The following is a 27,999-nucleotide window of genomic DNA, read 5'->3' on the forward strand; positions in this document are numbered from 1 at the left end:
GCTTGGAAAGCTTAGAAGCTCTTTTATGAGATGTGGTTATTGAGCTTCATTTTCTGCTTTTGGAAGGAAACAAGATACTGTCTTGAAGTTTCCTATATAAATCTTAACATGGTATTCAAATGCAGCATGTCTTATTATTTTATTAATTCATTACATTTTGTGTTGGTTTATTGCATTCAGGTAAGTGTTGAAGTGTTTGTATAGAAATCTAGTTGTACTGAAGTAAATTTTTATTTTTAGACTTAAAAATCCAGAGCAGCCTAATAGCAGTGATGAAGTGAATGTATTTTAAGATGTTTCTGTTTATAATGAACTGTAAGATCCATGGATGCTTCCTGTGTTGCCATGGTTCTTGCTTTTCAATTTTTTTTCTTAGAGAAGTGTGATATAAACAAGCATGAAATAAAATGGAACCAAATAGAAAATAACAGTAACTCTTCCGCAGCCCATTTGCAGACTTTCAGTCAAATCAGTGAGTTGTGTGTTGCAGTTGGTTTTGTGAATTTTGTAAAGGAGAAATTTTTGTTAAATCACCAAGAACTGAAACTGATGACCTTTTTTATTGAAGCTGCAGAATCCAAACTCCTCTCTGTGACTTCCTTACTCTTTCTTCTATGTGGTACAGGCTGGAGTATTGAAACTTTTCTGCTTGACCATTGTGTGGAATGCTCTCCCTTTCTTTCCTGAGGATCTGTCTGACCTAGTAACTCCCCCTGAAGGTAGTGCAGCTCATGAACTGAGAATAAGCAAACCAAATTCTATTTACTACAGTAGCTAACATATCAAAGGATCCAGTCAGAATACATTAACAAGCTTTTAGCACACAAATTGATTAGCTGACTTAATTCTTTCTGTTACTGCTTTGTAATCAATTTAGCACAGGTACACAAAAAGCTGTTTTGTGATAATCTAGCTCCAGCTATAGCTGTACTTGGAAATTAATTTGGATTGTGGTGCATATAATCAAGGCTTCCTTGGAAGGGCTGTAAGCATCAAACAGCTTATTTGCAAGAGGCAATGAACATTTATTTCAGAAAGAAATACTAAATTAGATGCTCTTATTGTGTGGAAGATTTTTCTTTCTTCCCAGTCAGTTATTATAATGCTTATGGTCCATATTCCTTACAAAGGGGACTTCACTTCAGGGCTGCATATAGTTCTAATACTACAGTTGCCACTTGCTGTTTCCATAACTTTTGGATCAGGAACATGCAGCTCTTAAGGCTCATTTTTTTTAGAATTTCTTTTCTGCTCAGCTCTTTAAGCGCTGGCATGTTTTATTATTATTATTATTTATTCCATTGTTATAGCCCATTTACATTTCTGCTTCCTTCAAAATATTTTTTTAAATTTCCCCTTCTAATTCATCTTTCCTAAACATTGCCTTTCAAAATAATTTCCTCTAATGTACTTCCGTAGCCCTTTTTTCCTGAGGAAAATTACAGGGAAAACTCTGCCCCTTTTAATTACTCTTTGTGTCTTAACTTCATTGCTTTAGATAAATGGTGTTTGTTTGGAGGATTTTTCTGTCCTTTATTCTTTCTTGCCTTGTCTTTTCAGCTGTTGTTTGCATTTGGTTCTTTTTTTCCCCAGTGGAAGCCTTGCAGGGCATTGGGCTTTCTTTTAGAAGAGTTTATAGCTGCTCTATTATTTGTGTTGGTTCTAGGAGGAAAATTTCACAATAGTTGACCTCATATCCTTATGAGGAGAGAGAAATTCCTTCAGGGGTGATTGTAGAGCACCTGACAGAAGGGGAAAAAACAGATTTCCTAGGAAGGGTTTAACCCTTGTGAGCACATACATCTCCAAGCCTTCATTTTTCTATCAGTAGCTCTTAGTTTATCACATAAACTAAATAAGATGGTACTTTGCACTTCAGTGCATAGATGCACACACATCTGTCTCAATCTGTCTTTACTACCTATGATATGTTCCATTTTTCTGTAATTTAATTGCCAATGGTGAATGAAGGGGTTTTGTGTAGAGATTTTTTGTGTGGTTGGTTGGGGTTGTTTGTTTTTGTTGCATTTATTAATCTTAATATAAATTAGACCTCTAAAATAGCTGTGACTGTCATGATCAGTGTGCCCAAGCACCTCGTTAACCATTATTGGTCCCAGAATACCTTGAGGTGGGAAAATATTCTCGGTTTTACAGATGAGGCAATAAAATCACAGAGCCACTGATGTGCTGTAGACAGGGTTCATGGTAGCAGGGGACAGGTTCATGCATTCTCAATTCTCAAGTTCTGACAACTGCCCCTGTTCTGTCAGTCAAAAATGCATATAATCATCTGGTCTTCATGCAAAAAACACTAAAGAATCTAAAACTAGTCAAGATGCTTTAGCTGAAGCAGTTTCTGTCTAGTTCCTATGGCTAGGCAATCTTCCTCCTCAGGTCTTGCCACTAAATACTACCTTTGCAAAACATGCACACAGCTTTCTTGCGATCCTTAAACTTTTTAATATTTCCTGTATTTCCCAATTATACTAGTTGTTCAACAAGCTAATTCTGCCAGTACTCTGCTGGTCTTGAGTATCTGGGTCGTCTCTTTCATGGCAACTCTCCTCTTTTCTTCTTTTTGTGTTAAGGTTAAAAAGTAAAGTAAATGAAAACCATTGGAGCATTTATATTCAAAATAGCAACTCAGGATTTTCTCTCCTGCAATACATCCTCTAAGCAAAATTCTATTTTTTAATTCCTGTTATCAACCTAAAAATATGGTTATGAGCTCTTAGAGATTGTTCTTTTGTTTTTTTGTTTTTTCTTTCTCTTGAGACATAGTAGAAGTTTCTTCAGTCTCCAGCAAAGCAGATGTAGGCAGTAGATCACTTCCTGCTGCTGGTCAGTGATGAGCATTTTGGGTTTATAACTTCTTTTAACCCATACAGGCTGATCCAAAAAGAAACACCTGCCTGTAATGTAATATTTTGTATCCTTGTTTAGCCAGCTGCTACTTTAAGAATGGCATTTCTTCTGCGTGGGTAATTTTGGTACATGCATCTGTTCATTTGCTGTGTCCTGTGACTTTAAAAATCATAGAATAAGACCTTTTTCAAACAAAGGTAACCTGTCATAGAATGCTCTTTAAATAAGACCTTTTTCAAACAAAGGTAACCTATGTATACCATCAGTTTTCACATTCCATTTTGTTCCACTTCACTTTTGTTTTACTGTGAATAGATAGGTATCCACAAACCCCAGTGTACGGTGAACTCTGCAAAGTAACTTTTAAATGTGAGGGGTTTATCTTTTGGAAGTTTTTGGGTTTTCTCCAGCTGCCCACAGGAAAACCACTTCTTTGGCTGTAGAGCTCAAGAAAAGTTAAATGAAAACAACCAACAAAAAGAAAAAAGAAAGCAAGCTATGATGATGTTTCTTAATTTAGGTGATCTGTTGTTTCCTCAGCAATCTTATGGTCTCAGGATAGCTCTGAGCTTTAACCTGCAGTCATACTATGTGGTTTTATTTAAATAAAATAGGATTATGAAAGTTACTGTTTAAGGAGGCAGATTTATAAATTGTGCTGAAGTGTAATTCCCATGAGCTTGGAAGGTTCTATGTTGCTGATGTAAGGTTTTATACTTCTAGGGCTGGAAAAAAGCATTAGGAGAAGAGGCTCTCACTTTGTGCTTAGTCATGTTTGATCAGTGTGAACTAAGGAGGTACAAAGCTCAGTGAGGGAGAAATGAATGCATAAATCAAAAATGTGTGGGGCTTTGAACATCACAGAAAAAGGCATGAAATTAAAGCCCACTTTAATAGTGTGATATCAAGACCACTTTTCTTATTTTGAACAGAGTACCAGAGAAGCAGAAATCAAGCTGAAAACTGAAAGCAGAGTAAAACTTTTTGCCTTGGATCCAGATGCACAGGTTAGACTTCTTACATGGAAGCAGGGGTCTTTTATGTTAATCCTTTTGAGATGAAAGCAAATTTAACATTTATTTTTCTTTTTTCTTTTTAAAGAAACTTGACTTTTCTAGTATTGAACCAGAAGTGAAGCCATTTGAAGAGAAATTTGGAAAAAAAATTCTTGTAAGGTGTAATGATTTATCTTTTAATTTGCAAAGCTGCGTTGCAGAAAATGAAGAAGGACCAACAACAAATGTAAATAATTAATCTAATTACTTTCTGTTAATTCGGAAATGAGTGTCCTAATGTTTAGTTAGTACTATCCTTAATGGCAGAGATTCCTTGTTGTGATTGAGAATTGTATGTTAGGGGGATTTTTGCTCTTTTAAATCACAATGAAGGCCTCAATGTTACTTATCTTTTTTCGTACACATTTTTACAGTGATCTAGATGCTAGCACTGACGCTTGATTCTTTTTATTTTAATGTCTAGGTAGAGCCTTTCTTTGTCACACTGTCACTATTTGATATTAAAAACAACAGGAAGATTTCAGCAGATTTCCACGTTGATTTGAACCACGCCTCGGTAAGGCACATGCTGTCCAGTGCATCTCAACAAATGATGAATGGCAGTGGTGACAGCTTACACAGAATTCAGGACATTCATGAAGCTGTCTTGCAATACCCAAAGCAGGTAAGAGCTAGGAACTTCAACTAGTAGGATTTTGGATACAAGTTTCCTACATGATTTCTTTGGCTTTCTAGTAAGTGATGTAAGATGTGCATTTTCCTTCTTTATTTATCTGTTGTTTTATTTCCAGGGGATATTCTCAGTCACATGTCCTCATACTGACATTTTTCTTGTGGCTAGAATAGAAAAGGTGTTACAGGGAAGTATTACACATTGTGCTGAGCCATATATGAAAAGTTCAGATTCATCAAAGGTATGTAATTTTCTTCTGTGGCGTGAAAAAAATGTTGAGGCAAACCAGATTGATTTCAAATTAATAACTATAAATCAAAATCTTGATTGTTTTATAGTAAATTAGTGTAACTGGATAATTTGATTCAGTAAGTTGTAGTTATTTCTAGTAACTATTATTACATTATATATAAAGGAACATTTTGTTGGAAACATTTATTTCACTTCTTATAATTGTGCCAATGTAATTTTTAGGATGTCTTTAAGTAGACTGATTTGATAAAAGAATATTGGACTTCAGTGTGAAAGTTGAATTGAAAATTGTTGAACAGTGAAATGTTAAATATAGATGATAACTGCATGTCTCTCTTAGTTAATGCATCTTACTTAGTGTAACACAGTTGATGTTTTGTCTTACTTTTTGGTGACAATATTTACTATAACTTCATCTGCATTCTTGCTGGTTTTTTCCTCCAGAACCACTGAGATCATTAAGCTTCTGGTATTATGTATAAAATGCTTTGCAGATTTGATAGAACCCCCAGTCACTTCTGGAAATAATCCACTGGAACATCTTAAGTTTCCAGGAATCTAAGATGGCATAACATTTTGATTTTCTCTGAAACATAGCTACAAAAAGTTTTGTTAGTTGCTGCTTCTTGTTTGCTAGTGAAGAAGCAGAGGTTCAGTGTTTTTGATTTACAGTTATGCTTAAGTAGCCAGACCAGCATACAAGAGAAAAGTGTTTTTGTAAGCAGAGTCAGCTACTGTTGACATTCTGCCTGTTTTCAGCTAAGAAGAAACAGTTAACTTTCAGTCTCTGCAGGGCAACAGTGTTCTTTCCTACAAATTTGATGCTGGCTAAGCTGCATGTAAAAAAACATGTATTTTTCACTTGGTCTTAATATAGATCAGCCTACTGATTTGTTTTTCCAGGAATGTGCAAGTTATTTTTTCCCCCCCCAGCTATTGTTGGAAAACAGCAGTTTTGTATTTTAGGAATCTGGTTTTGATGTTGACTGTTACTGAGTTAAAATAAAACCTGAACTGAGTGTAGGTGATTTTGGTGTCCTTGGGCCTGAGCCATGTTGGGGGGTTAAGTAAGCCTAGGTGTTCCCACATTTGATGCTGAGTTCTGGATTTGTAGTTGCCCTGTATGATGGGAGTAGACAATGAGAATGCTCATAGTTATATTAACTTATGCTTTCTAGCATTCAATCACTTACAATTTTATACAAATGAATGCTTAGTTTGGATTTTTCTTCTGTTCTTGTTCTCAGGGACTACACTGTATTAATCTGAAATAAAATAGAACAGTACCAGCTATATAAGCCTCCATGTGGGTCAGTGTAGGGAGTGAATTCCAGTTCCCTGGAAATTTACTACTCTGGACAAGAAAAAGGGAAAATGAAACAGCAAATTCTATAGCCAAAAAAAAAAAAATCACTTTTTCTCCCCTTTAATGTTGAATACAGTGATTTAGTGGTCATTGCTTACTAAGGTTTTATGCTTCCGAGTGCTATTTCCCCCTTTTTTGCAGGAAAGCGTAATGGAGTGTTCTCTCAAACACAATAATAGAATCACCTCTTTATAATACCAACAGCACAGATCAGGGATAATATTCAGGAAGTTTTACTCTGTAGTTGCTTTTGCCTCTGGCAAAGTGTTTTGCTGTGTGTGAACACATGGCAAAAGCTGATTTCTGGAAGAGAGAAGCCCAAGTGGTTCAGCTCAGTGTTGAACATCTCAAACCAATGGGTTTCTAGCTTCTGATTGTTGTATTTGTTGGTTCTGTATAATGGGAGTTTTTTGTTCATTTAAAAGTTAACAAAATCAAGAATTTTAACTTTTGATGAGAACAGTGTTGCAATGTCCATACACAGGGTTGTCCATGTGATCTTCATACAGCTCTTCCCCATAATCTGTGTGTACTTGTAGTACAAATCCTCAGAGTATTGTACTACTCATTCTGCAGAAGTGTGTTCTGGTACATAGAGTGACTCTTCCCCTTAGTCTCTGTGTATTTGTAGTACAAATCTTGCAGAGTATTGTACTACTCATTCTGCAGAAGTGTGTTCTGGTACATAGAGTGAGTGGTGGATATAGGTGGGGGAGCAAGTGAGAGGGGAAATGTTTGTTTGTTTGTTTGTTTTTTTCTTTTGAATTGGAGCTTTATTTTTAAAAACAGTTTAATTTTGCTCTAGCTTTCAGTCTGTATTCTGTGTATAATAATGTTTCTCAAGCTTAATTATTTCTTATCAGAAATGTAGATAGGTAGATGGGTATGTTTTCACCCAAGAAGTGCTGTGAAATGAGCAGGCTGTGCTTAACCTGAAATGAATAGTTAAGAGGCATTATCAATTGTCGTTCCCTTCACATATTTAGGATTAATCTTTAATCTTCTAAAGAAGATTTTCTCATTCATATCACTGTCAATATGTGGGTTTTATTCTTAAGTACTAATGGTTCAGAAAAATGTAGCTTTTCCAATATGGCTATTTCTTATGTCCCTTGTAGGTTGCACAGAAAGTTTTGAAGAATGCTAAGCAGGCATGCCAGAGATTAGGTCAATATAGAATGCCTTTTGCCTGGGCAGCTAGGTGAGGACAAATCTTGTCAATCTGTATTTTTTCCTAACTTTTCTCTAACACGGTTTTTTGCATCTCCCTTCTTGTAAAACTTAATGTGCTGTTTAAATTCTTTCTTCTTTTGCTTTCAATTAACTAAAGATTTCCAGCAACTTTGCACTTCAGCTCTGTAGTAGGAAAAAAGTTATAAATGTCCATTATTATTCAAACAGTTGATATTGCCAGCTGTTTTCTGTTGTCAATATTTTTGTGTTATTAAGGATGAAATGGTTCACACTTATTTGTTAGACTGAGCTATTTATATGTTAAACTCACCTACAATGAGTAGAATATTTAATGCTTATAAATATTAATGAAGGAAGGTGAAGGATAATCTGCTTTGTAATAAAAAAATTTCCTGAAATGAATTTCAACACTTTCATAAACTCAACTAAACGCAGGATTTTTACTTTCAGGACATTGTTTAAAGATGCCTCAGGAACCCTGGACAAAAATGCAAGATTTTCTGCTCTCTTCAGACAAGACAGTAATAAACTCTCAAATGAAGACATGTTAAAATTGTTAGCAGATTTCAGGAAGTAAGTCTGATTTTCCCACTTGAAAAAACAGAAACAAACCAACCTAAAACCCCTCACTCCTAACCCTAAGCCACACCATATTTTGTTATGTTCTTGAACTGGAACATCTAATATTTTGATGTATGTATTTATGTCTTTAACCCCAAATATAGAAGCTGTATAAATATAACTAAGGCCTTCAAATGAGCTACAGATCTTTCTTTTACATGGTTTGGGGCTATAAGCAGGACTGAAGTATAATCCCACATGTAACATGCAGGCAGCATTATATCCTGAAGTATCTCTGTGTGCTAGGAGTTATGTTTGCACAATATGCTCATCTGTTTCTCAAAAGAAAACAAGTCAGCATAAATCATCTGTTCCCTGACCTTGGAGAGGGTATGCTGGCTCTCAGGGAGAGGGATTAAAGCAAGTCTCCAGTCCACCTTTCTTGGGAATGTGTACCTAAATAGCAGAACATTTTTACCAAGTATTCTTAAAGATTTCACCAGTTTGTGTGCAAGGCTTATGAGTATTAACTTGAACAATCACCAAGCACAAAATGAGCTATAGTTTCTTTTTGCTTAGCAAATCTGACAATAATAGATACTTTAGCTCACTTTGTAACAGATATTTTAGCTCACTTTTAGCAAGTGGCTGAAGGTTTTGTTGAACCTCACGTAGCAGTGGAATTGCTCTCTATACTGGTACTCCTTGCCATAAATGCAATTGCTGGAATTGAAACAAGCAGTAAATTAGCCTGCCATACAACTTTGTGAGTTAAGGGAGTGCTTTTGGTTATTTCAGCATCCTGTTTCTGGAACCATGTACAGTATTTCATAGGAATTACAGTAAGAAAGGGGTTCTAATGTCTAAGGCATATCTGTTGGAATTAGAATCCCAACTCCAACCAGAAGTTTGCTTCACAGCATGATATTACTTTTTGGGAAAACTTTGCATCCACTTTCTGTGCAATAATATTAAAAAATCATGCTGCTGACTGGCTTTACTAATAAAGGATTCTGCATGGTTTTGGCATGGAAAATACTTGTACTTCATGTTTCTGAAGTAGCTACACCATAACATCTATACTTGGGTTTTGCAAGGTCAATTGCTAGTCTGGAAAATGGAGAATACAGAAACTTGCTGATTTCTCTTCCCCCAAGTTTATCTTACTGCTGTGAATCCTTATCACTGGCCACTGAGATTTAAAACTTACAGATTCCCTCTTTCCTGCAAATGATAGTGAGTTATTACATAGCAAAACTTGCTTTTGAAAAAGTGTTTAATCTCAATTTAAAGAAAAAGTCATGCTTTTCTGTGACCTTTGACACACTTGTGTATCAAGTCTTTTTTTTTTTTTCCTGAGAATCTAAAGGAAAAGAAAACTGTGTATCTAGGCAAAAAGCAAGACCACGTCAGTCATGCACCCTCAGACCACCTTTCCTCTCATACTCCTGTTTCAGGATATTACTTTTGCCTCTGTTTCCTATTATCTTTTTTTACTGGCATCTGATTTGCATTTAGCCTGACTTTGAGGTGGTTTTTTTTCTTTTTTTCCTTCCTGCAGACCTGAAAAGATGGCCAAACTTCCTGTTATTTTAGGAAATCTGGATGTTACAATTGACAATGTGTCACCAGATTTTCCAAGTAAGTATTAACAAACACTGTTAAATGAACATTCAGGCTTTTTCCTCTTCAGTTCTTTATTTGTTTTTTTCAATGTATTTTCAGATTATGTTAACTCATCATACATTCCCATGAAACAGTTTGAAAACAGTACCAAGACACTCACAGCATTTGAAATAGAGGAGTTTGTTCCCTGTATACCAAAATGCACTCAGCCTTTTACCATCTACAACAATCATCTTTATGTTTATCCCAAGCACTTAAAATATGACAGTCAAAAGTCTTTTGCAAAGGTGAGTAGGGGAAAACTGTACCACCTTCTTTCTCAGGTTTAGTTAAGATTGTTTGCATATTTATTTCTGTGATGATCCTTATGATTAATTGCTTGGGTTTATGTTTTTAACTACTGCTTTAGGCTAGAAATATTGCAGTGTGTGTTGAGTTCAAGGATTCTGATGAAGAGGATTCCTTGCCTTTGAAGGTCAGTCTTTGCATTTTTGTGGCTGATAGAAGTAAGTAGTGAGCAGTTAGCTAAGTAACAGTAGTACTGGATTAATTGATCTAGTTTGGGATGGTGGCTTGAGAGTAACTTCTGGATTGCTTGTTTCTGAAAAAAGAGATTCTAAAGAGTCCTCAGAGCACTTCATGTCTTTAATATTTTTTTACTAAAATTCCAGGAATAAACTTGTTGCAAACAAGGGTAGCTTTTACCTGCTTCCCAGTAAGTTAAAACATTAAAGATTTATTTCAACTGCAGAGCCAAACTCCATTTGATGAGCAATCACAGTGTATAAAAGGTGCCTGGAAGACCAGAAGTAGAGAAATGTAGAGACAGCCTGAAGTGAGATCACAGTGTCAGCTCTACTGCACAGCAGGCAGACTTAACATCATGTAAAGAAACCAAGTTAAACACAAGTTGAAGTATTTCAGATTCTGGGTGAGACATCCTAAGCTGAGAGTAAAAAAGGATCACAGGGTCTTTTTGCTCTTTTTTCCTTTTCTCTGTTCTCAGTGTATCTATGGTAGGCCTGGTGGACCAGTATTTACTAGAAGTGCATTTGCTGCTGTTCTGCATCACCATCAAAACCCAGAGTTTTATGATGAGGTAAGCTGCCTTTCTGAGGAAACTTTACCAGGTCAGCTACTGTGTAAGTTTCAAAATACAAGAAAATATTTGAGGATTGCAAAGTTCCCAGTTAAATCAGGTCCCCTTTCTAAGGACTTTTTTAAGGTTTTGTGTGTTTGATTTGTGGTGTAGCTTCAGATAACATACAACCTGGAATTGCTCTTTAAATGTAGAACCAGTAACACATGTCAGTGCTCCAGCTGAAAACTTCTGCAGAGATTTCTTTGCCTTTCAGATTAAAATAGAGCTCCCCACTCAGTTACATGAAAAGCACCATTTGTTGTTCACATTCTACCATGTCAGCTGTGATAATTCAAGCAAAGGGAGTACAAAGAAGAAAGATGTTGTTGAAACACAAGGTTTGTACACTAATGCCTTACTTTCAGTACTTACTGGGGAACTTTTTTGAAGTATGCTTATCTGGTAACCCATAACTTGTATGATCTATATCATGCTTTCTAATTACGTAGGACTGACTGAAAGATTTAATAAAATATTTCTTCTAATTTAAATGTTTCAAATTTTGATTTAGAGTGTCCATTGAATGTACAGTGTTTTTCAAAATCAGTGACAATTACTTTGTGCTTTCAATGTTTTGTAGTTGTTTGTGTTCAAATCATTTGGCCTTTACAGTAACATTTTTTATTTTATAAATTACATGTCAGAATTATTTGGTAAGACTTTTGTTATAAGGGTGTATGTGGAGTTTCATAATATTTAAAGTTACTTACCTTTCATATTCTGCAGTTGGGTATTCTTGGCTTCCTTTGATAAAAGATGGAAGAGTGGTCACCAATGAGCAACAAATCCCAGTGTCAGCAAATCTTCCCTCAGGCTATCTTAGTTATCAAGAAGTGGGTGTTGGAAAGGTATGTTGTAGAAAATGCCTCTAATCTTAAAAAAGAACCCAAACATAGTGGAGAGAAGGTTTGGTTGTAATTTCCCAGTCTGCTGATAAGATTTAAGTAATTTTCTAATAGAATTTATTTTCTTTTATAGTTGAAATGGAATGCTTAGCAAAAGTCAGATGTCCAGATTAGAGAATAAAACCAAACCGAAAGAGATGTGGGAGACAAAAAAAAATGTATTAGGACAGGTTGAGTCAAATTCTTGTAAAAGTCAGAAAGTTGTTGCATACTTACTTCTAATGTTATTTAGCTGATACAATTAAGAAATGCTTATGTTTCATTTTCTATAGTAATAATTAACCAGAAGCTACAGTAATTTTTGAACATTTAAAATTATTTTGAGTTTATGAAGGTATGCAAATAATCTGAAGTCCTTTACTAAATTTTTTTTAGCATTTCATGCTGTCTCCTTTCAGTAAGTCCTTTATTCCTGAACAAGTCTTATTCTCACATCTTGATTTTTGTGATCTCTATACTTCACAAGTAAAATTTATGGTTGTATTTTTCAAAGCAGAAAGCTTGCATAATTGTAGTCATAAAAATCATACCAAGGAGGATACAAAATTAAAATGTGATAGGGAATTTGACAAAGTTTGAATGCAGAGACAAAATTGACTAATTTTGGAGGACGAGACCTAAAATCAACAGCAAGAGGTGCTGCTCTCCTCCTGTTCTACCACCTGGTCTTTTTTAAACTCTGCTGTAAGCTTTCCAGCCATTGTCTCCTTCACATCTTTCATCTTCTCACCTTGTAGGTGTATTCTTTATGCCTCTGCTGTTTGTCTCTGCTCATGCCCATGGGTAGAATGTAAGGGCCAATATGACAAGTGGTAGATTTAGCAATAAAATCTCTCCCTAACTGGATATCAGGGTCAGCATTCTCATTCTCAGTTATTTGGAAATGGGATGAGAAGGAAGGACTGGCTGCTACCTATCAGTGGCATATGTTAAGTTTTAAATCTTATGAGTATCTGTGGAAATCCTTGTGTTATTTTTCTGAGAAATCTAGTAAATATTTCTCTCTAGTCAGAAGTTTCTTTGCAGAGTTGTAGGGGAAACACAAAATCTGTGACTCACAGAGAGTAAATTTTGTTAGCCACCAAGGAAAATACTGTGGGACTTGTAAAATACATTCTAAGCTTCATAAATGCTTTTGGAAATATTGCCTGCATAATTTTGCTTTATTTATGACTTTATTCATTGAACACTGCATTTCTTCAACCTGTTTTTTTCTTTTTGAAAGAAGTATTGTTAATGACTGTTAATTGTTTCATTTTAATATACTACTACATTTCTCCTCATGTGTGTGCAGCATTCTGGTCCTGAAATTAAATGGGTAGATGGAGGCAAGCAACTGCTGAAAATATCCACTCATCTGGTGTCAACTGTGTATACACAGGTGAGTTATAAAGCAAATTTAGTTAGAGAACTTTTTAGGAATTACCTATGTTTATAGTATGCATATCCAACACATGGGAAGATTTTAAACTCAGTATGCTCACTTCTTTTTTGTCTCTTGGGCTTTTCTGATGGTCTCTTTCTTTTACATCAGATGTGAAAACCAGAAGATTTTAAATGGAAGCTATTCAAAACATGAGCCTTTTGTCTCCTGTCATCCATTCTAGTGTGAATTTTCCAGTTAGATGAGAGGTCATAGTTGTCTGAAAGCTGTTCACTGTCTGCAGAGCAATGAGTCCTGTTAGACCTTTTCATAGAAAACATATTATGATTGGTTGGGATAATTAAGTATGTTATTTTCTGCATGTCAGTAGGAAGCAAATCTAGGTAGCATTTTGTATAACACTCGAAATTTCATTAAAAAAATAAGACGTAATAGGTCTTCAGAATAGTGGACTTCAGCTATTACTTTTGCAAATTGAATCTATGGACAAAGATACATATTTACACATAAACAAATATTTAAATGGATTATAGATAGTAATGTTAGATATTGTTTAATTTGTTGTTCTTTTTGTCTTTGACAGGACCAGCACTTGCATAATTTTTTTCAGTACTGTCAGAAAACAGAGTCCGGAGCTCGTGCACTAGGAACTGATCTTGTGAAATATCTTAAGGTATAAAATGAGAGTGAATAACAGATTATATAATTCATTTATGATTTTGCAGAGCCTTGGAGCTTCAGACATTTTACTGGTCTCATTTTTCAGTGTGAGGATTAGTACTTTGACTATGACTTGTAATAATGGAATATGCTGTGGAAAAAGCCCACAAAGCCTTAAATAAATTTACAATTGCAATGTAAGAGGAAACCACAAAGAAATAATGAGATAGAATTGGTCAGCTTTATGAGTCATGATTTCAAAATACTAATGGCTTAGTTTGTCAAAATAATCAAATTGAACTTTGTATGGAAATTGTAAGGAATCACAACTCTTGGTTTTTCTAAAATTTTGCCTAGAAGGTCATCATTGTCATGTCTTCAGTTCTCTTTTGAGATTAGATCAATAGAGTGAGTGAATGGTTTCCACTTCAATTTTTTCTGACACAGATCACTTAGGAAGAAAGGCCATTTTGTCTCCTGAATAGTGTGGATGTGCAGGCAAACAGTCAGAGACAAGACAGCTGCCTAACACCCAACACTAAATGGAAACGTTTGACATTTGTTATCCGCATGCACATTCAGCAAATACATTATTTTTGTCAAATTCTCTTAATGCCAGGGAATTTTCTGGCATAATACTTTGTAGGATTAACTTCATACACTTCCTTTTTTGTTTGGGTGGTTATGTCTGTAGGATCTTTTGCATGTGATGGAGTGCAAAGGCATTTCAGGAAGAAATTGTCATTAATAATTCACAGTCTCCAATTTCCATTAAGTAGTTAGGGATTTTAGTTCATCCTCAGTTTTAACATTGTTGTTAGTTTATTGTTTAGCAGTAACTAGTATAATTAGTATTGCACTTAGCTCAGGCAAGAAATCTGCATGTTTTTGTGGAACTTATGTTTGCTAAATGTCTGCATTGGTGGATGAAATACAAAACAGTGTGCTGTTGGGCACATGGACAGACTTCTCACTGAATCATTACCTAGAGTGCATTTCAATGGAAAAGTACAAATAAGTACTTCTAAAATGCTGTTAATAACACCTAATTTGCATCCCTAATTTGCTTTCCTGTAGAAACCATTTACTAAATATTTATTTTGGAAAAGATCCTCAATTGCTTTCTATGCCATATTTTTGGTAACAAACACCAAGTGGTGCAATCAGCTTGTATTTTTGGAAAAAGATTTTCAATAAATTTTTTGGTTTCAGAATTTGTGATTTAAATGCTGTTGATTCACAGGAGTGACAGCATTACTACTCTCTTTTAGAGCCTTCATGCTATGGAAGGCCATGTGATGATAGCTTTCCTGCCAACTATTCTAAACCAGTTGTTCAGAGTTCTTACCAGAGCAACTCAAGAGGAAGTTGCAGTCAATGTGACAAGGTAAAGAATTTAAATAAATAATTTAAAGAATTTAAAGTGGTTCATACATGATGACTGAGTTATCACATAAATCTGTAACTGAGTAGCATTTTTGCTGTTGCAATCACAGCTTTCCTTATAAGTTTACTTGTTTTCTGACTTATGTTTAGGGTTATTATCCATATTGTTGCTCAGTGTCATGAAGAAGGTTTGGATAGCTACCTGAGATCTTATGTGAAGGTAGGTAAAAGTAAATTAAATATTTCCTTTTTTTATTTCCCTAAGAAAGAATCTATTTAAATTCAGTTGCATCTATTTAATTTCAATTCTTTTGTATTGTGCCATAATTTTGTATTTAATTCTGGTTTTCCTCCCCAAGTATGCATATAAAGCAGAACCCTATGTTGCTTCTGAATATAAGACAGTACATGAGGAGTTGACAAAGTCAATGACAACAATTTTAAAGCCATCTGCTGACTTTCTTACAAGCAACAAACTGCTTAAGGTATGTGTTGAACTGCACTTTTTGTTGCCTCTTCTTACCTAGTCATAACTGAAAAACAGGAACTAAGTGTACTGAAATAGTTGTTGAACACATGTGGCAATCTTACTGAATTTTTCTTTCCTCTGCAGTATTCATGGTTTTTCTTTGAAGTTCTGATAAAGTCAATGGCTCAACATTTGATAGAAAACTCCAAAGTGAAGGTATGTCAACTTTTGCCAAAAATATTGTAGGGAAGATCTGGATGGTCTCTTCTTCCTCCAATCACATGTTTCTTATTGCACATTAGAAAGAAAGGGAGAGAAAGAGGCAGCAAGAGAAATCAGTTGAAATAATAGATGGAATAAACTACAGGGCTGGATTCAACATTAATATAAAATAATGGAAATCCTTAAAATTCATGTAGTAGAGCAGTCTGTGTAAATCATCAGACTCTCTCTATTAAGAATTTGTAATTCTTGTGGTACAAAGAAGTTGGGACCAGTAGATAGCATTTGATGTAAGCAGTATCCAAAAAAATGTGGGCTTTTTCTTGAGCAGTACTGTAGCTGTGATATTAAATGACCCTGGGAACAGTGAGTCATGAAATTTACAGTCTTCTGTATGTAGTAAGAAGTGTCAATATTTAATTTCGTGTTATTTCCTATGCTGGAAGGAGAATGCTAAAACTTCAGAAATGCATTTTTCTACAAGATTAGCCTGTAGGCAGTGGTTTTTGCATTATTGACAACTTTTTAGTGTATTTACTTCTGGATTGAAACAAGTTTTGAAAGTTTCAAGTCTACAGCATATTCTCATCTGAGTAACATATGAGGTAGCTGTGATATTGTTATCAATATTCTCACTGTGTATTTAGAATACAACTGGAAGCCTGAAGTACATGAGAGAAAAATAACTGTACAATCAGGAAAAAAGCTTTATAGTTCTACATTTTGTATTCTGGGGTATCATCAGTAGAGTTTGAGTCCCAGTTCAATGAACCTCATTGTCACCTTCTCTGTAATATGAAAGAGAGAGGAGTAGAACTTGCTACAGTTTGCAAGTATTTTCACCCCTGAACATTGCTTCATGATTTACAAGCCCCTTAAAAATCTAGCTAAATACTTTATATTTTTCTGCCTGACTAGATAATGTAATAAATGCAACATGCACTCAGATGTTTCCTGCTTATGATATCTGATAAAAAGATGCATTTCTATGTGCACCAAATTATTTCTGTAGCAAGGAATATGTTTAATTACTGTCCAACAAAGACTGAGTTACAAGGGTGTTGTAGGACACTGGCATACTCACCAAAACAACCTTTAGTTCTTATTTGTTTCTTCTTGCTGTTTATATTTATAATACTGTTTATATTTATAAAGGGATCTTTTTCAGCCTTAATGTCTATTTTTAATTTTGTTTTAAACTAAAGCTGGAGGTTTTGGACCAGAATTCAACACAAAGGAAGCAAATTATGTAATCATTGATTTATGCAGGGCCTTGACAATGACTTATTCTGTTTAGGAATGTTGCATTTAATGCAGTTCAAAAAACTACATTTGTATAAAAATACTTAGATCACATGTTTTACTTTCAGTTTTCAAAAAGAAAAGAGATAATGACTGTACAATTGAAACAATTTTTGTCAATGCCATCAGCCTCACACCACATGTCATTTAGTCTCTTCACACAAAAGACAGAATCTGTAGTAAAGGTTGTAAGATGTAGAGAAATAAAAGAAAATCTGCAGTGCCAAAAAGCTGAGGAGCACTTACTAACCAATTTGTCATAGTGTACAAATTCATTGATGAAGATAATACAGCTGGTGAGTGGAAAGAAAGAAATTATAAATGAAGAAGAAATCTTTTAAGCTAGTTGGCAAACTACCAAAAAGTAAGAGAAAAGAGTTCTGATTGTGGAAACTTAAAAACACAGAGAGTAAAATTCTGATGCCTGAAGAGCTGAGATTTTGAAGTTGCTGAGGAGTAAGAGAAAGAAAGAAGCATGGATGACAGTTTCTCAATGGTGAAAGCAGTTATTACCATGATAGTTGCAGAACAGCAAAAAAAGGGTTGTTTTTCAAGACAGAAAAGACTGTCTGATAGTGTAATTAGTATATGTGAACCTGCTGGTGTCTCTTTGGAGAGGAAGATGGGTAAAATTAAAAGATTCCCTCTTTTTCTTAAGCTTGTGTTGTTTATCTCAGTATATAAAAATATTAATGCATTATACCTAGAAGCTTTTATACATGTGGTTTCTGTCATCAAAGACTGCCTTACTTGAATTTCAGTAATAGATGTTAGTGCATGTTACAATATTTTCTTTTAAACAAATGATCCTTCACTCTAGAAAATGAGAAAGCTCAAAAACTGTTTTCTCTCTTCCTGTCAGATTATCTTTATGCTATCTAAAATAAATTTTCTGATATATTCTAGTGTTATAAACCATATTTAATATTGCATCTGAATTAATTTCTAGCTGTTGAGAAACCAGAGATTTTCTGCCTCCTTTCATCATGCAGTGGAAACAGTTGTTAATATGCTAATGCCACACATCACTCAGAAGTACAGAGACAATCCAGAGGCCTCAAAAAATGCAAACCATAGCCTGGCTGCCTTTATAAAAGTAGGTACACAAAGACATTTGGACTCTGTGGTTATTCTTTCAGTTATATTGCTTCTGTATGGTTGTTGTGGAATCTGAAAGCCAACTCATATAAAGCTGAACATGCATAAAGCCTTTTAAATATAGTTTTATATCCATGTTAAAAGCTTTGAAGTATGATTTGCATCTTCTGTAAACAAGATGACATCCATTCAGAAATTTGGCAATTTAAGAAATGAATTTGTATTTTATTCAAAATGTATTTTGATTTTTCTTTTTTTTTCCTTTAAAAATACCATTAGGCTGCCTTCAAATCCTGCAATAGTTTTCAGCAGTGCTTTGTTAGAATGCATTTTATTTCACTGTCTTTTATTTTTCAGCCAATAATATCTACAGGGGGATAGAAAAGGATGGGAACTGAAGTGATAGATAAAACTTCTAGTGGCATGACATTTTCATTTCTGTCAAGATAGAGTTCCTTTCAAACCACTTTTTATTTGTGATTTATGATCAGCACTCTTAAGGGAAAATTTGGTATTCATAAACATTATATATATTGTATATATGTATACACATATTTAGTTTGCTTGTTTTATTGGTTTTTATATTCAAACTGAAATGTCAATAATGTGCTCCAAAAATAAACTTATTAAATACAGAAATATAATTACTGAATGCAGAGACGGCAGTAAATCAATTCTATCTTGGTTTTACTTGTTCTCCCCAGAGATGTTTCACTTTTATGGACAGAGGCTTTGTTTTCAAGCAGATCAATAACTACATCAGCTGCTTTGCCCCAGGAGATCCCAAGGTACTTGGTGTTTTTAAACAAGCTATTTTTAAGTGTTGTCTCTTCTTGATGCATGGGGATAAAGTCCTGCATTAAGTCTTTTCCCAGTAACATTAGAAGTCCCTGCTCTGTGCCTAAAGCATTTTTTTTCCATCAAACCACTGTTTCCTATTTTGATTCCCATCCTCAGGTGCAATTTGGCCACACTAGAGTGTGTGAATCACAGAAGTAGTGGGGTGTGGGGGTGCCACACTAAGCACAAATTTTAAGCATTGAGTACAAGAAGTCTGAAGTTGGAAGAGCTGATATTGAATATTGTAAGCTACCCTTACTGGAATGGGGAAAGCATGTGTCAGATGCCCAAAGAGATTCTGCTGTGTGTCCAAACTTTTCTTACATCAGTATATAATAGGGTTGTAAACTTTGGACAGTGGGTTTAGTAAATAAGACCAGTTGTTAAGTATGAGTTACTCTAGATTTATTTTGTGCTGACATGTGGAACTTTGACAGATCTATATACAACATAGTGCAAGACTGAAGTGAATCACCCTTTTGTGTTAGAAATTTGTTTTTAATATGTTTTTCAAATCACTGCATCAGTTGTTTAACTTATGTTTTCTTTTTGCAGGCTCTTTTTGAATTCAAATTTGAATTTCTTCGTGTAGTCTGTAATCATGAGCACTATATACCATTGAATCTACCAATGCCATTTGGAAAAGGCAGAGTTCAGAGATACCAAGGTAAATTCTTCTGAAGTAGTGTATGGCATGTTTCTTGTATGTCAGCTTTTTATTATTAAATGTGTGCACTGTGTAACTTCAGGTCTGTGAGATGATGGAAAGCTTCAAATTGTTAAATACAAGTCTAAAGTTTCACTTCTTTTGTTGAAAGCTAAAGGAAGTGCTTAGGTAGCAGAGTAATCTTTCCAAAGCGAGACATGGTAAACTTTTTTTCATATATTTATTCAGGTTTAAAGGGACTTGAGTAGGTCTGTAGCCCAATTTTCTACTTTGATCACGTCAGGCCTTCCCTTCTCTAGAAGTGCTCATCCTTCCACAGCTGGTGTCGTTGCAGGAAGTTTGTCCATCCCAGGTGCAGAATTTTGCATTATTCCTTATGGAATTTGATTGCCATTTCTGTAGAATCTTGATTCTTCAAAAATGCTGCTCTGCCCTTTGAGCAATGGACTGTACCTACCCACAAACTTCATGAGGGTGTGTTCCATCTCTCCTTGCAGGTTGTTGATGAAGTAGTAATAAGTAGGATAGCCACTGGGAAATTCCTTACAGCTGTCTCTAAGTAGGGTACAAACCATTAACCTCCAGCTTTGAGCCCAGTGATCCACATAGTTATTTTTCACATTTGGGTGTCTCTTCACCTAGACTGAAATGTCCCAGCTTGGATACGATGTTGACCATGTCAACATCTGCTATTCTCCCCTTAAAACAGACCAGTCTTAAAACGTGATTTAAAATTTAAAAATTCATTTTGGCCATTCCCAGTCACACTCTTCTCCTTCAGGAGTCGAAAGATGACTTCACCATGGCTTAACAAAGGTGACAGTGAGCAATCTGACCTGATCCTTATCCACTGGCACTAATTATCTTTCTTGAAGATAGTCTCTGGATTGTTAAGGCCTGGGACTCCTGTCAGAGAAGGATAAAGTAACAAAGCTATGGAGTACTTCAGCCTTATCCAAGCCCATTGTCTCTAAATCACAATCCCCATTTAGCAAATATCTCATGTTTTCCTTATTCAGGGATTTAATGCTAATGTAGTGGTAAAAGCTTTTCTTGATGTCCATTACCAGTTTCTGCTGAGCTTTGGCTTTCCTGGCACTCTCCCTGAATACTTCTGTATTCCTCTTTTGTAGCTCCTTCTCAGTTCCACTTCATGGTTCTTTCTTTTCTTTTTTCTTTTCTTTTCTTTTCTTTTCTTTTCTTTTCTTTTCTAGCTGTAGCTGAGCTTTGGCTTTTCTGGCACTCTCCCTGAATACTTTTGTATTCCTCTTTTGTAGCTCGTTCTCAGAGCCACTTCATGGTTCTTTTTTTTTTCTTTTTTCTTTTTTTTTTTTTTTTTTTTGTTGTGGTTGGGTGTGTAGGAGCTCAGTCATGAAAGTTCTGTGTAGCCCAGCTGGGCTCCTGGTACATCCAGTCTTGTGCCAAAGCAAGTCATATGTTTGCTATTGCTTCTGAAGACACATTAATTTCTTCCAGGCACTGAACTACAGCAGAAGTCACTAAACAGAGGCAAGGAAGGTGCTTTTACAAGGAACAAGTAAACCTGCCTAACATATTTTTGTAGAATAGGCTATTTTTTCTGAAATATTTATTCCGTAGGCTCTGCTAGTTAGTAAAGTTGAATATCACTAATTAACATTTTCAACAAGGTTGAGCAAGATAAAGCAAGATTTGAGACCACAAGCTGAACAAATGCTTAGAATTTTTTTATGTCTTTGGTTTTTTTTAGCTTTGGGAGTGTCTTGGTTAATAACACTGCGTAAATATTTTCTTAGAAAAGCGAGACTATGAGCTTAGGGAACCTTAGAAAATGGAAAAACCAGAGAAGACAGTGTTTCTGATTGCACAATAAAGAAGAGTATAAAATGCTCCCTGGGAGCTAGGAGTTCAGCTAGGAAAGAAGACCTTTATAAGAAGTATTTCTGGCTGTGTTTTGCTGCGTTGAGCAAAAGATATCTCACGTGATGTGGCTGGCTCTTGTGTTACAAGAACACCTGTAGGATGTCTGTGTAATGGCTGTGCTGTCTCAGATATGCTTCTTTCTGACTTGAGGTATTGCCTTACTGAGAGAGTTCTTTGGAAAATGAAAGTGCTTTGAGATTAGCATCTTGTTTTTGATTACTGTATTGAGCAATGACAATGAACACAAGAAACTCTTGGACACCTCCTCAGCTGACATTGTAAACATAAATATGTTCTAATAAATGAGCCCTTCAAGCTGAAGTTTCTCTAAAGAGGTCATACATTCAGTACATAAATAAACTGGATGCTTTTATTACACAAAAGGTACTTTAAAGAGGGAGCAGTTTGCTGTATCTGATGTGCTGGGTTTTACTTCAGCTTTAAGTTGATTTATAAATTGATTTAAATAAAACCATTCCTTATGTGAAATCTGTATTTTACTTCCAGACCTTCAGCTGGACTATTCATTAACTGATGAATTCTGTAAAAATCACTTCTTGGTTGGACTGCTTCTAAGGGAGGTGGGCAATGCCTTACAAGAGTTCAGAGATGTGCGGCAGATTGCCATCAGTGTGCTCAAGAATTTGATGATAAAGCATTCTTTTGATGATAGATATGCCACCAGGGTAAGTCTATTGCTATGCTAGTAGTACAAAATAATAAAGATTAGGTGTGCACACCTACAGAATGGTTTTTCTTTCATAGAAGAAACCCTTGTTAATTTTCAGCTACCCAGACTGTGATGAAAACTGGTATTGAGACCAATCTGCAAATTCCATCTTTTTACCAAATGAAATGACAAAACATTTTTTAATATAATTATATGTGGGTTTGTATTTTAGCACAGTGTACTCTAACTGCTGTGCTTAAAGTAATCAGATTTCTACAAGTGTGTTTTAAGCTCTTCATTTCATTAAATATTAGCTCTTAATATTTTGGAGCTGTCTTTCCATCATCTATTATTTATGAAATGGGTATAAGACAACTACAAGTCATGGTGGTAAATTTTGAGTGATTTTTAATTTTCTGAGTCTTTTTAATATCAGCAGTGCTGTGGAGAAGCCAAGAAATTGTAATGAAAGGTATCATTAATTCATTGAGCTAACACAATCTTAATTTACTTGGTTAGTCTTAGCTAAAATGACATAAAATTTGGAGGTTTTCTGTATTATATTCAGACAGTAAATAAAATTTGCTGATCTTTTGTAAATTAGAATCAAATACAGTGATGATCACTGCTTTTGCCTTTTATGAATTTATGAATGTGAGTGAGCTCTGGGTTGGCAAATATTTATTCAAGTGCCTTTTTTTTTCCGTTTTTTTTTTTTTTTTTGAAAAAATTGTAATGAAAGGTATCATTAATTCATTGAGCTAACGCAATCTTAATTTACTTGGTTGGTCTTAGCTGAAATGACATAAATTTTGGAGTTTTTCTGCATTGTATTCAGACAGTAAATAAAATTTGTTGATCTTCTTTTGCCATTTATGAAGCTCTGGATTGGCAAATATTTATCAAGTGCCTTTTTTTTTTTTTTTTGCAATTTAGGGGTGAATAGATTAAAACTAGTAGGTGATTAAAAATTAAAACTGTAGTTTTTAAATTAACTGTTAAAACTCTGTTTAGGGCCATCAAGCAAGAATAGCCACTATGTATTTGCCACTCTTTGGTCTGCTCATAGAAAATGTTCAGCGTATCAATGTGAAAGATGTGTCTCCATTTCCTGTTAACCCTTCCAGCAATGTGAGTGACAATTTCTGTTTGGTATTCTGATTTGTTTTTATCATAATTTATTGGTAACCTGTATATGAAACACTGCATACTTCTGGCAAAAAAGGAGCTTAGTAAGCTTCAGAATTGTGCAATTTTTCAGCGAAGTCCAGCACTGAAAAAAATGCACCACAGAAAGATTGTTAATTTTCTAGAAATTAAAGAAGAACTTAACCCTAAAGGAGTCATTTTGAGAGACCTATAGTGCAAGAGGACTACAGGAGAATTAATTAAAATGCAATTTGAGAAGGGTGTATATTGATACAGTTGCACACAGCTATTGAATCTAAGATTTAATTATTCATATATTTTACTTCTGTCCTTATTTTGTTGTGTTCCATTTAGTATTAGAAAAAAAATCTCCTAAACTCTTCCAACAAGATAAATATTTGGGTGTTTGAAATATGATTAATGTGAGTCTTTTTGAAATATCTGTTTTATAGTGTTTCAAATTCAACAGAATACTCATTTCTTCAATGTTTCCAGAGGTATCTTAAGTTTTAAGGTATTCCAAGCTTATGCAAGTATGTGAGCATCTCCATTCTTTTGAGCATATTTAATAGAAATTAAATTTTAAGGAAGAAATATTTAACAAATATTTCTCTAGAAGACATGACATATTCACTGAGTCCTTAATATAGGAAAATAATCACATTTTCCTCTCTTTTCCAAACAGAGCACGAAGGATGATGCACAGATTTTGCCGACTGCAAGTCAGTTAGTAACACCACAAAAATCAGGAAACACATTGGATAACAACCTTCCTAAAGATCTGTTTGGTGTTATCTCTGGCATTGGTAAGCACTTAAAAAAAGCAAAACAAAATAATTAAAGAGGAACTGTTTTATTTTTTCACTCTGTACATGAAATCTGTCTTTTGGGATCTTTTGGGATTTGCTCTTCTATATGAATCTAATGTTATTTTCTGAAGCAGGGCTGCTTTTTCCCTGTCAAAAGTGATAGTTAAAATAAAAAAATGGGAAAAGATTGTTTTGTTTTTTTTATTAAATAGACATGCTTCTTCATGGAAGTGCATATGTATATGTTTTTTATGCATGTCTCGTAGTTGTACATAAGTCTATGTTTATCTTTACATATATACTTTGCTGAAGTTCTAGAATAAATTTGTCTTCATTAAAAATAAGTAAATATAATTAATTATTTGCTTTCTTAAAAATATATGGTGATTTTAAAATTCTGACTAAGCTATGGAGTGACTTGTTGTATGTATTGTTTGAGATTTTTATGTTGTTTGAGGTTGTGGTTTTGGTTTTTTTTTAGCTTCCCCATACACCACATCAACTCCAAATATTAATAGTGTGAGGAATGCTGACTCAAGAGGCTCTCTTATAAGCACAGACTCAGGAAACAGTCTCCCAGAAAGACACAGTGACAAGAGCAATTCTCTTGACAAGGTAATAAAAAACAAACTAATAAATCCTAAAAGTGTATTTCTAAAATTTCATCCTAAGTCTCATAGAAGTTAACTTCTCTGATCTCTATTTTGAATGGGCTTTTCTAGAATAACTTCAAGGCAGTATTTTATATAATTGTTTTGTGAAATAATTATCTTGCAGTCTCCTTTTGAATTGCATTAACCGAGTTGTTTCACAAAAAATGCAAACAGATTTTCAATGTAGAGACAAAAGCAAACAGTTGTTTCCTTTGCTACTGAAAGGCACTAGATGAATTGTATTGATTGTTGCTTGAGGGAACTGAATTCCAGTTTGAACAGCTTCTTTGATTTTGTGGAGACCATCACTCCATCCCTTTCTATGCTCAATATACTTGGCATTTTTAAAACGTTGAAAAAAACAGTTTTTGTGCTTTCCCTGGGTGATTTCTTTTATCTTAGTTTGACTTTTCTAAACCATTTCACTTTAAAGCTGTTACAAATTAGGAACTCTGGCTGCGGGTGCTATGAGGTATTGAGTCCTGTCTTTCTAGAGTTTGTGTCAATACTGATCACGTTTCATTTGCTTAGCTCTCATTGTGCAAGTCACAACATATTGACTTTTTCCCCTTGGCTCTGACATGCCTTCGTGGGGCAGAGAGAGAAGCTTCTCAGAAGGCACTCTGCTCATGCTCTGCGCCCAAGCGGAGAGGAAGAAGAAAATTCTCACCCTCCAAAGAAAAACCGTGTTACTATGGATTTTTCACTTCTGACAATCCCAGCTTTGCCAGAGAAAATTTTGCATACTACTTTCTCTCTTCAGTTACAAGAAGTATCTGGTTTTTGTGCTTGGTATAGTTAAGCTTCTGAGTGAAGTGTGTGGTCAGTAGTTTTGCCGCTTCTTTGCAACAGTTGAATCTCAAACCCAATATATGCAATTTGACCATGTGAAATATGTCCAAACCTGGGGTACATGCATGTGATCTAGTTCAAGTATAAAAAAATCAAATCAGTTTCAATAACTACAGAATTTGAGTCTTGTGGTCTTTGATAGAACTGAAAGTTCTTTGGTATTGACCAAGGTAATAAAGAAATATCTTGGTATACACTGTTGCTAAATGGCAATGCTGTCATCTATTACTTAGTTGTCATGTTAATTACTAATGTGTAGTGTTTTCACCAAGTAAAAGGGTTTTCAAAGGAGTCAACATCCTTTGAAAATTCTACTCTGGTCTGCCAACTTAGGTAACAGAAGATTTATGTTTTGCATGCTGTTGATATTTTCCCCAAATAATACTTAATCCTGGCTTCTTATTTGTTGCTTTCTAAACTTACTTTCTAGTGGATCAGTTGTTCAGTGCATGTTATCTCCAAGTTTTTGCTCATTGCTTGATATCATTATGGTGAAGAGACATGTTTTTGTTCTAATTTTCTTTCAGAATAGTCTGTAGTATTATGCTTGTGGAATCAGAATAGACTGGCAGTATATCAGTTTCTATTTCAATTTGTGCGTACTTTGTAGGTTATTGACATGATTCTAAACTAAGCTTCTGAGTAGCTATAGTCCTATTTTATCTGTATGTATCTTCAACAGTCTTAGTGGGAATATTATCTGGTGCTCTGGGCAGTTTCTTAAAGTGTTGGAAACACAATTCTGTTTCTGCTCTGTCACCCATTGGTTGCCTGCTCTGTTATGGCATCCAAAAAGCTGTAGAGTAGCACCTCCTTTTCACCAGAGATATTTTAAAGATAAACAGTTTTTGAGGTCTTTAGAATTTGCAGTAATTGGGCTTATAGAGGTGTCCACCTCCTCCTAAATTACAGTAACTTCTGGCTAGTATTCATCATCGTTTCAATTCACTTTCACTGTGCATCCATTCAATGACTAGTATGTGATTCACACGTTTACTGGTATCAGATTCACAGATTGCTTTAGGACAGGAATTCTTTAATGCAATAGAATGCATAAAAAGGGCTCAGCAATCAATGGTTGCTGTGAAATGTTCCTTCATGGTTAGTGTGTCTCCTGCTTTCAGTTAGGAGTATGCCAGGAAGGGTTATTCTAATGTCAGTTCTTGCTTTGTTTGTAAAATCAAGTGCTTTTCTCCCTTGAGTCTACCTTTTTATTTGTAAATTTTTTATAGTAAGAGTTGTATAGATCAATTATACCAGATGTTGACTTTACAGAAAACTTATTAAATGTCTGGTTCATTTTCCATTTGTATAAGTGGCATATTGGATGTGAGAATTAGGCACTATAAAGGGCATAATTGATACTTTAAACAAAAGTTTATACAGTATATCTATAAAGCTTCAGACTGAGGATTTTTTAACACTTGACTGTGTGGAAATTATTTTTTACAAGTCTTTGCCCAAAATTCAATTAATTTGTTTTTACAATTTTTGTTTTTCCATTTTATTTGGTGGTATACATTTTGAAAGACCTATTATTGAGGGGTTTTTTGCACTGACAGTGGTATTGTGGGTTGCTGATAAACTTTCCACAAGAGTAGGAATTACATAAAAAAATGAAACAGGGAGAGGATTTGTTTGTTTGTATGTTGGGGAAGGAGGGGAGGGCAAGAACAAGTTACTTAGTAGTAGTCAGTCTTCCAGAATGTATATTATTGCCCTTCATGTATGATTTTCTTGAGGATCTTTGAATTTTGCTTGAGATCTTTAAATGGAATGAATTTTGTAGAGGCAGTCCTGTCTACAGTTCAGCAGAAAGTCTCTTGAAAAGCAAAGGAGCATAGATGTATCACCTAACAATAGCATTTGGTTTTCAAGTATTCAGTCTAAGCAGAAGGGTCAGGCTTGATTTCTGCAGTGTGAGTACCTAGTGATTGTTCAATAATCACTCTTAGGTAACTTCTCCTTTTGCTCCTAGGGAAAAAAAATTATACCTAGGAGGAATTAAAAACAAGCAAAGCAAAGAGGTTTAATTTGGTACACTTGGTGTGTGTAATGTGTGTTTTAGTGACCTGTCTCTACATGAAATATTTCTGTCTCCATTTGGAGATACTTTTTCTGCTGCAGGAATTATTAAAGCAATTGAAAACAATTTCATTTGTTTTCAGTTTAAGGACTCTTCAGCCAAAATACATCTGTTTGCTTTTCAGAATCAACAGAGCAGCACTTTAGGAAGTTCTGTTGTTCGCTATGACAAACTTGACCAGGCAGAGATCAAAAGTCTGCTCATGTGTTTCCTTCATATTTTAAGAAGCATGTCAGACGGTAGGTAAT

The 27,999-nt window shown here is 34.8% G+C and overlaps 1 protein-coding gene across 15 annotated transcripts in view; it reads left to right on the forward strand.

The window, feature by feature from the left end:
- The window catches only part of DOCK9 (dedicator of cytokinesis 9), a 113,998-nt gene that overhangs the window by 58,539 nt on the left and 27,460 nt on the right, over positions 1-27,999 (forward strand). For all 15 annotated transcript variants that reach the window (XM_039730394.1, XM_039730402.1, XM_039730397.1 and 12 more), the window contains 26 exons: positions 3,801-3,875; positions 3,970-4,110; positions 4,348-4,548; positions 4,676-4,798; positions 7,294-7,376; positions 7,820-7,942; positions 9,492-9,571; positions 9,656-9,843; positions 9,966-10,031; positions 10,563-10,655; positions 10,912-11,035; positions 11,424-11,545; positions 12,897-12,983; positions 13,570-13,659; positions 14,918-15,033; positions 15,183-15,252; positions 15,392-15,517; positions 15,646-15,717; positions 17,975-18,121; positions 18,828-18,911; positions 19,519-19,630; positions 22,040-22,218; positions 23,217-23,333; positions 24,037-24,157; positions 24,642-24,775; positions 27,876-27,990. In XM_039730394.1, coding sequence (XP_039586328.1) covers positions 3,801-3,875; positions 3,970-4,110; positions 4,348-4,548; positions 4,676-4,798; positions 7,294-7,376; positions 7,820-7,942; positions 9,492-9,571; positions 9,656-9,843; positions 9,966-10,031; positions 10,563-10,655; positions 10,912-11,035; positions 11,424-11,545; positions 12,897-12,983; positions 13,570-13,659; positions 14,918-15,033; positions 15,183-15,252; positions 15,392-15,517; positions 15,646-15,717; positions 17,975-18,121; positions 18,828-18,911; positions 19,519-19,630; positions 22,040-22,218; positions 23,217-23,333; positions 24,037-24,157; positions 24,642-24,775; positions 27,876-27,990 — 2,989 coding nt within the window. The remainder of the gene's footprint in view (positions 1-3,800; positions 3,876-3,969; positions 4,111-4,347; positions 4,549-4,675; positions 4,799-7,293; positions 7,377-7,819; positions 7,943-9,491; positions 9,572-9,655; positions 9,844-9,965; positions 10,032-10,562; positions 10,656-10,911; positions 11,036-11,423; positions 11,546-12,896; positions 12,984-13,569; positions 13,660-14,917; positions 15,034-15,182; positions 15,253-15,391; positions 15,518-15,645; positions 15,718-17,974; positions 18,122-18,827; positions 18,912-19,518; positions 19,631-22,039; positions 22,219-23,216; positions 23,334-24,036; positions 24,158-24,641; positions 24,776-27,875; positions 27,991-27,999) is intronic.

Source organism: Passer montanus, unplaced genomic scaffold (assembly GCF_014805655.1).
Source record: "Passer montanus isolate IOZ18808 unplaced genomic scaffold, ASM1480565v1 scaffold72, whole genome shotgun sequence".
NCBI classification, from domain to species: Eukaryota; Metazoa; Chordata; class Aves; order Passeriformes; family Passeridae; genus Passer; species Passer montanus.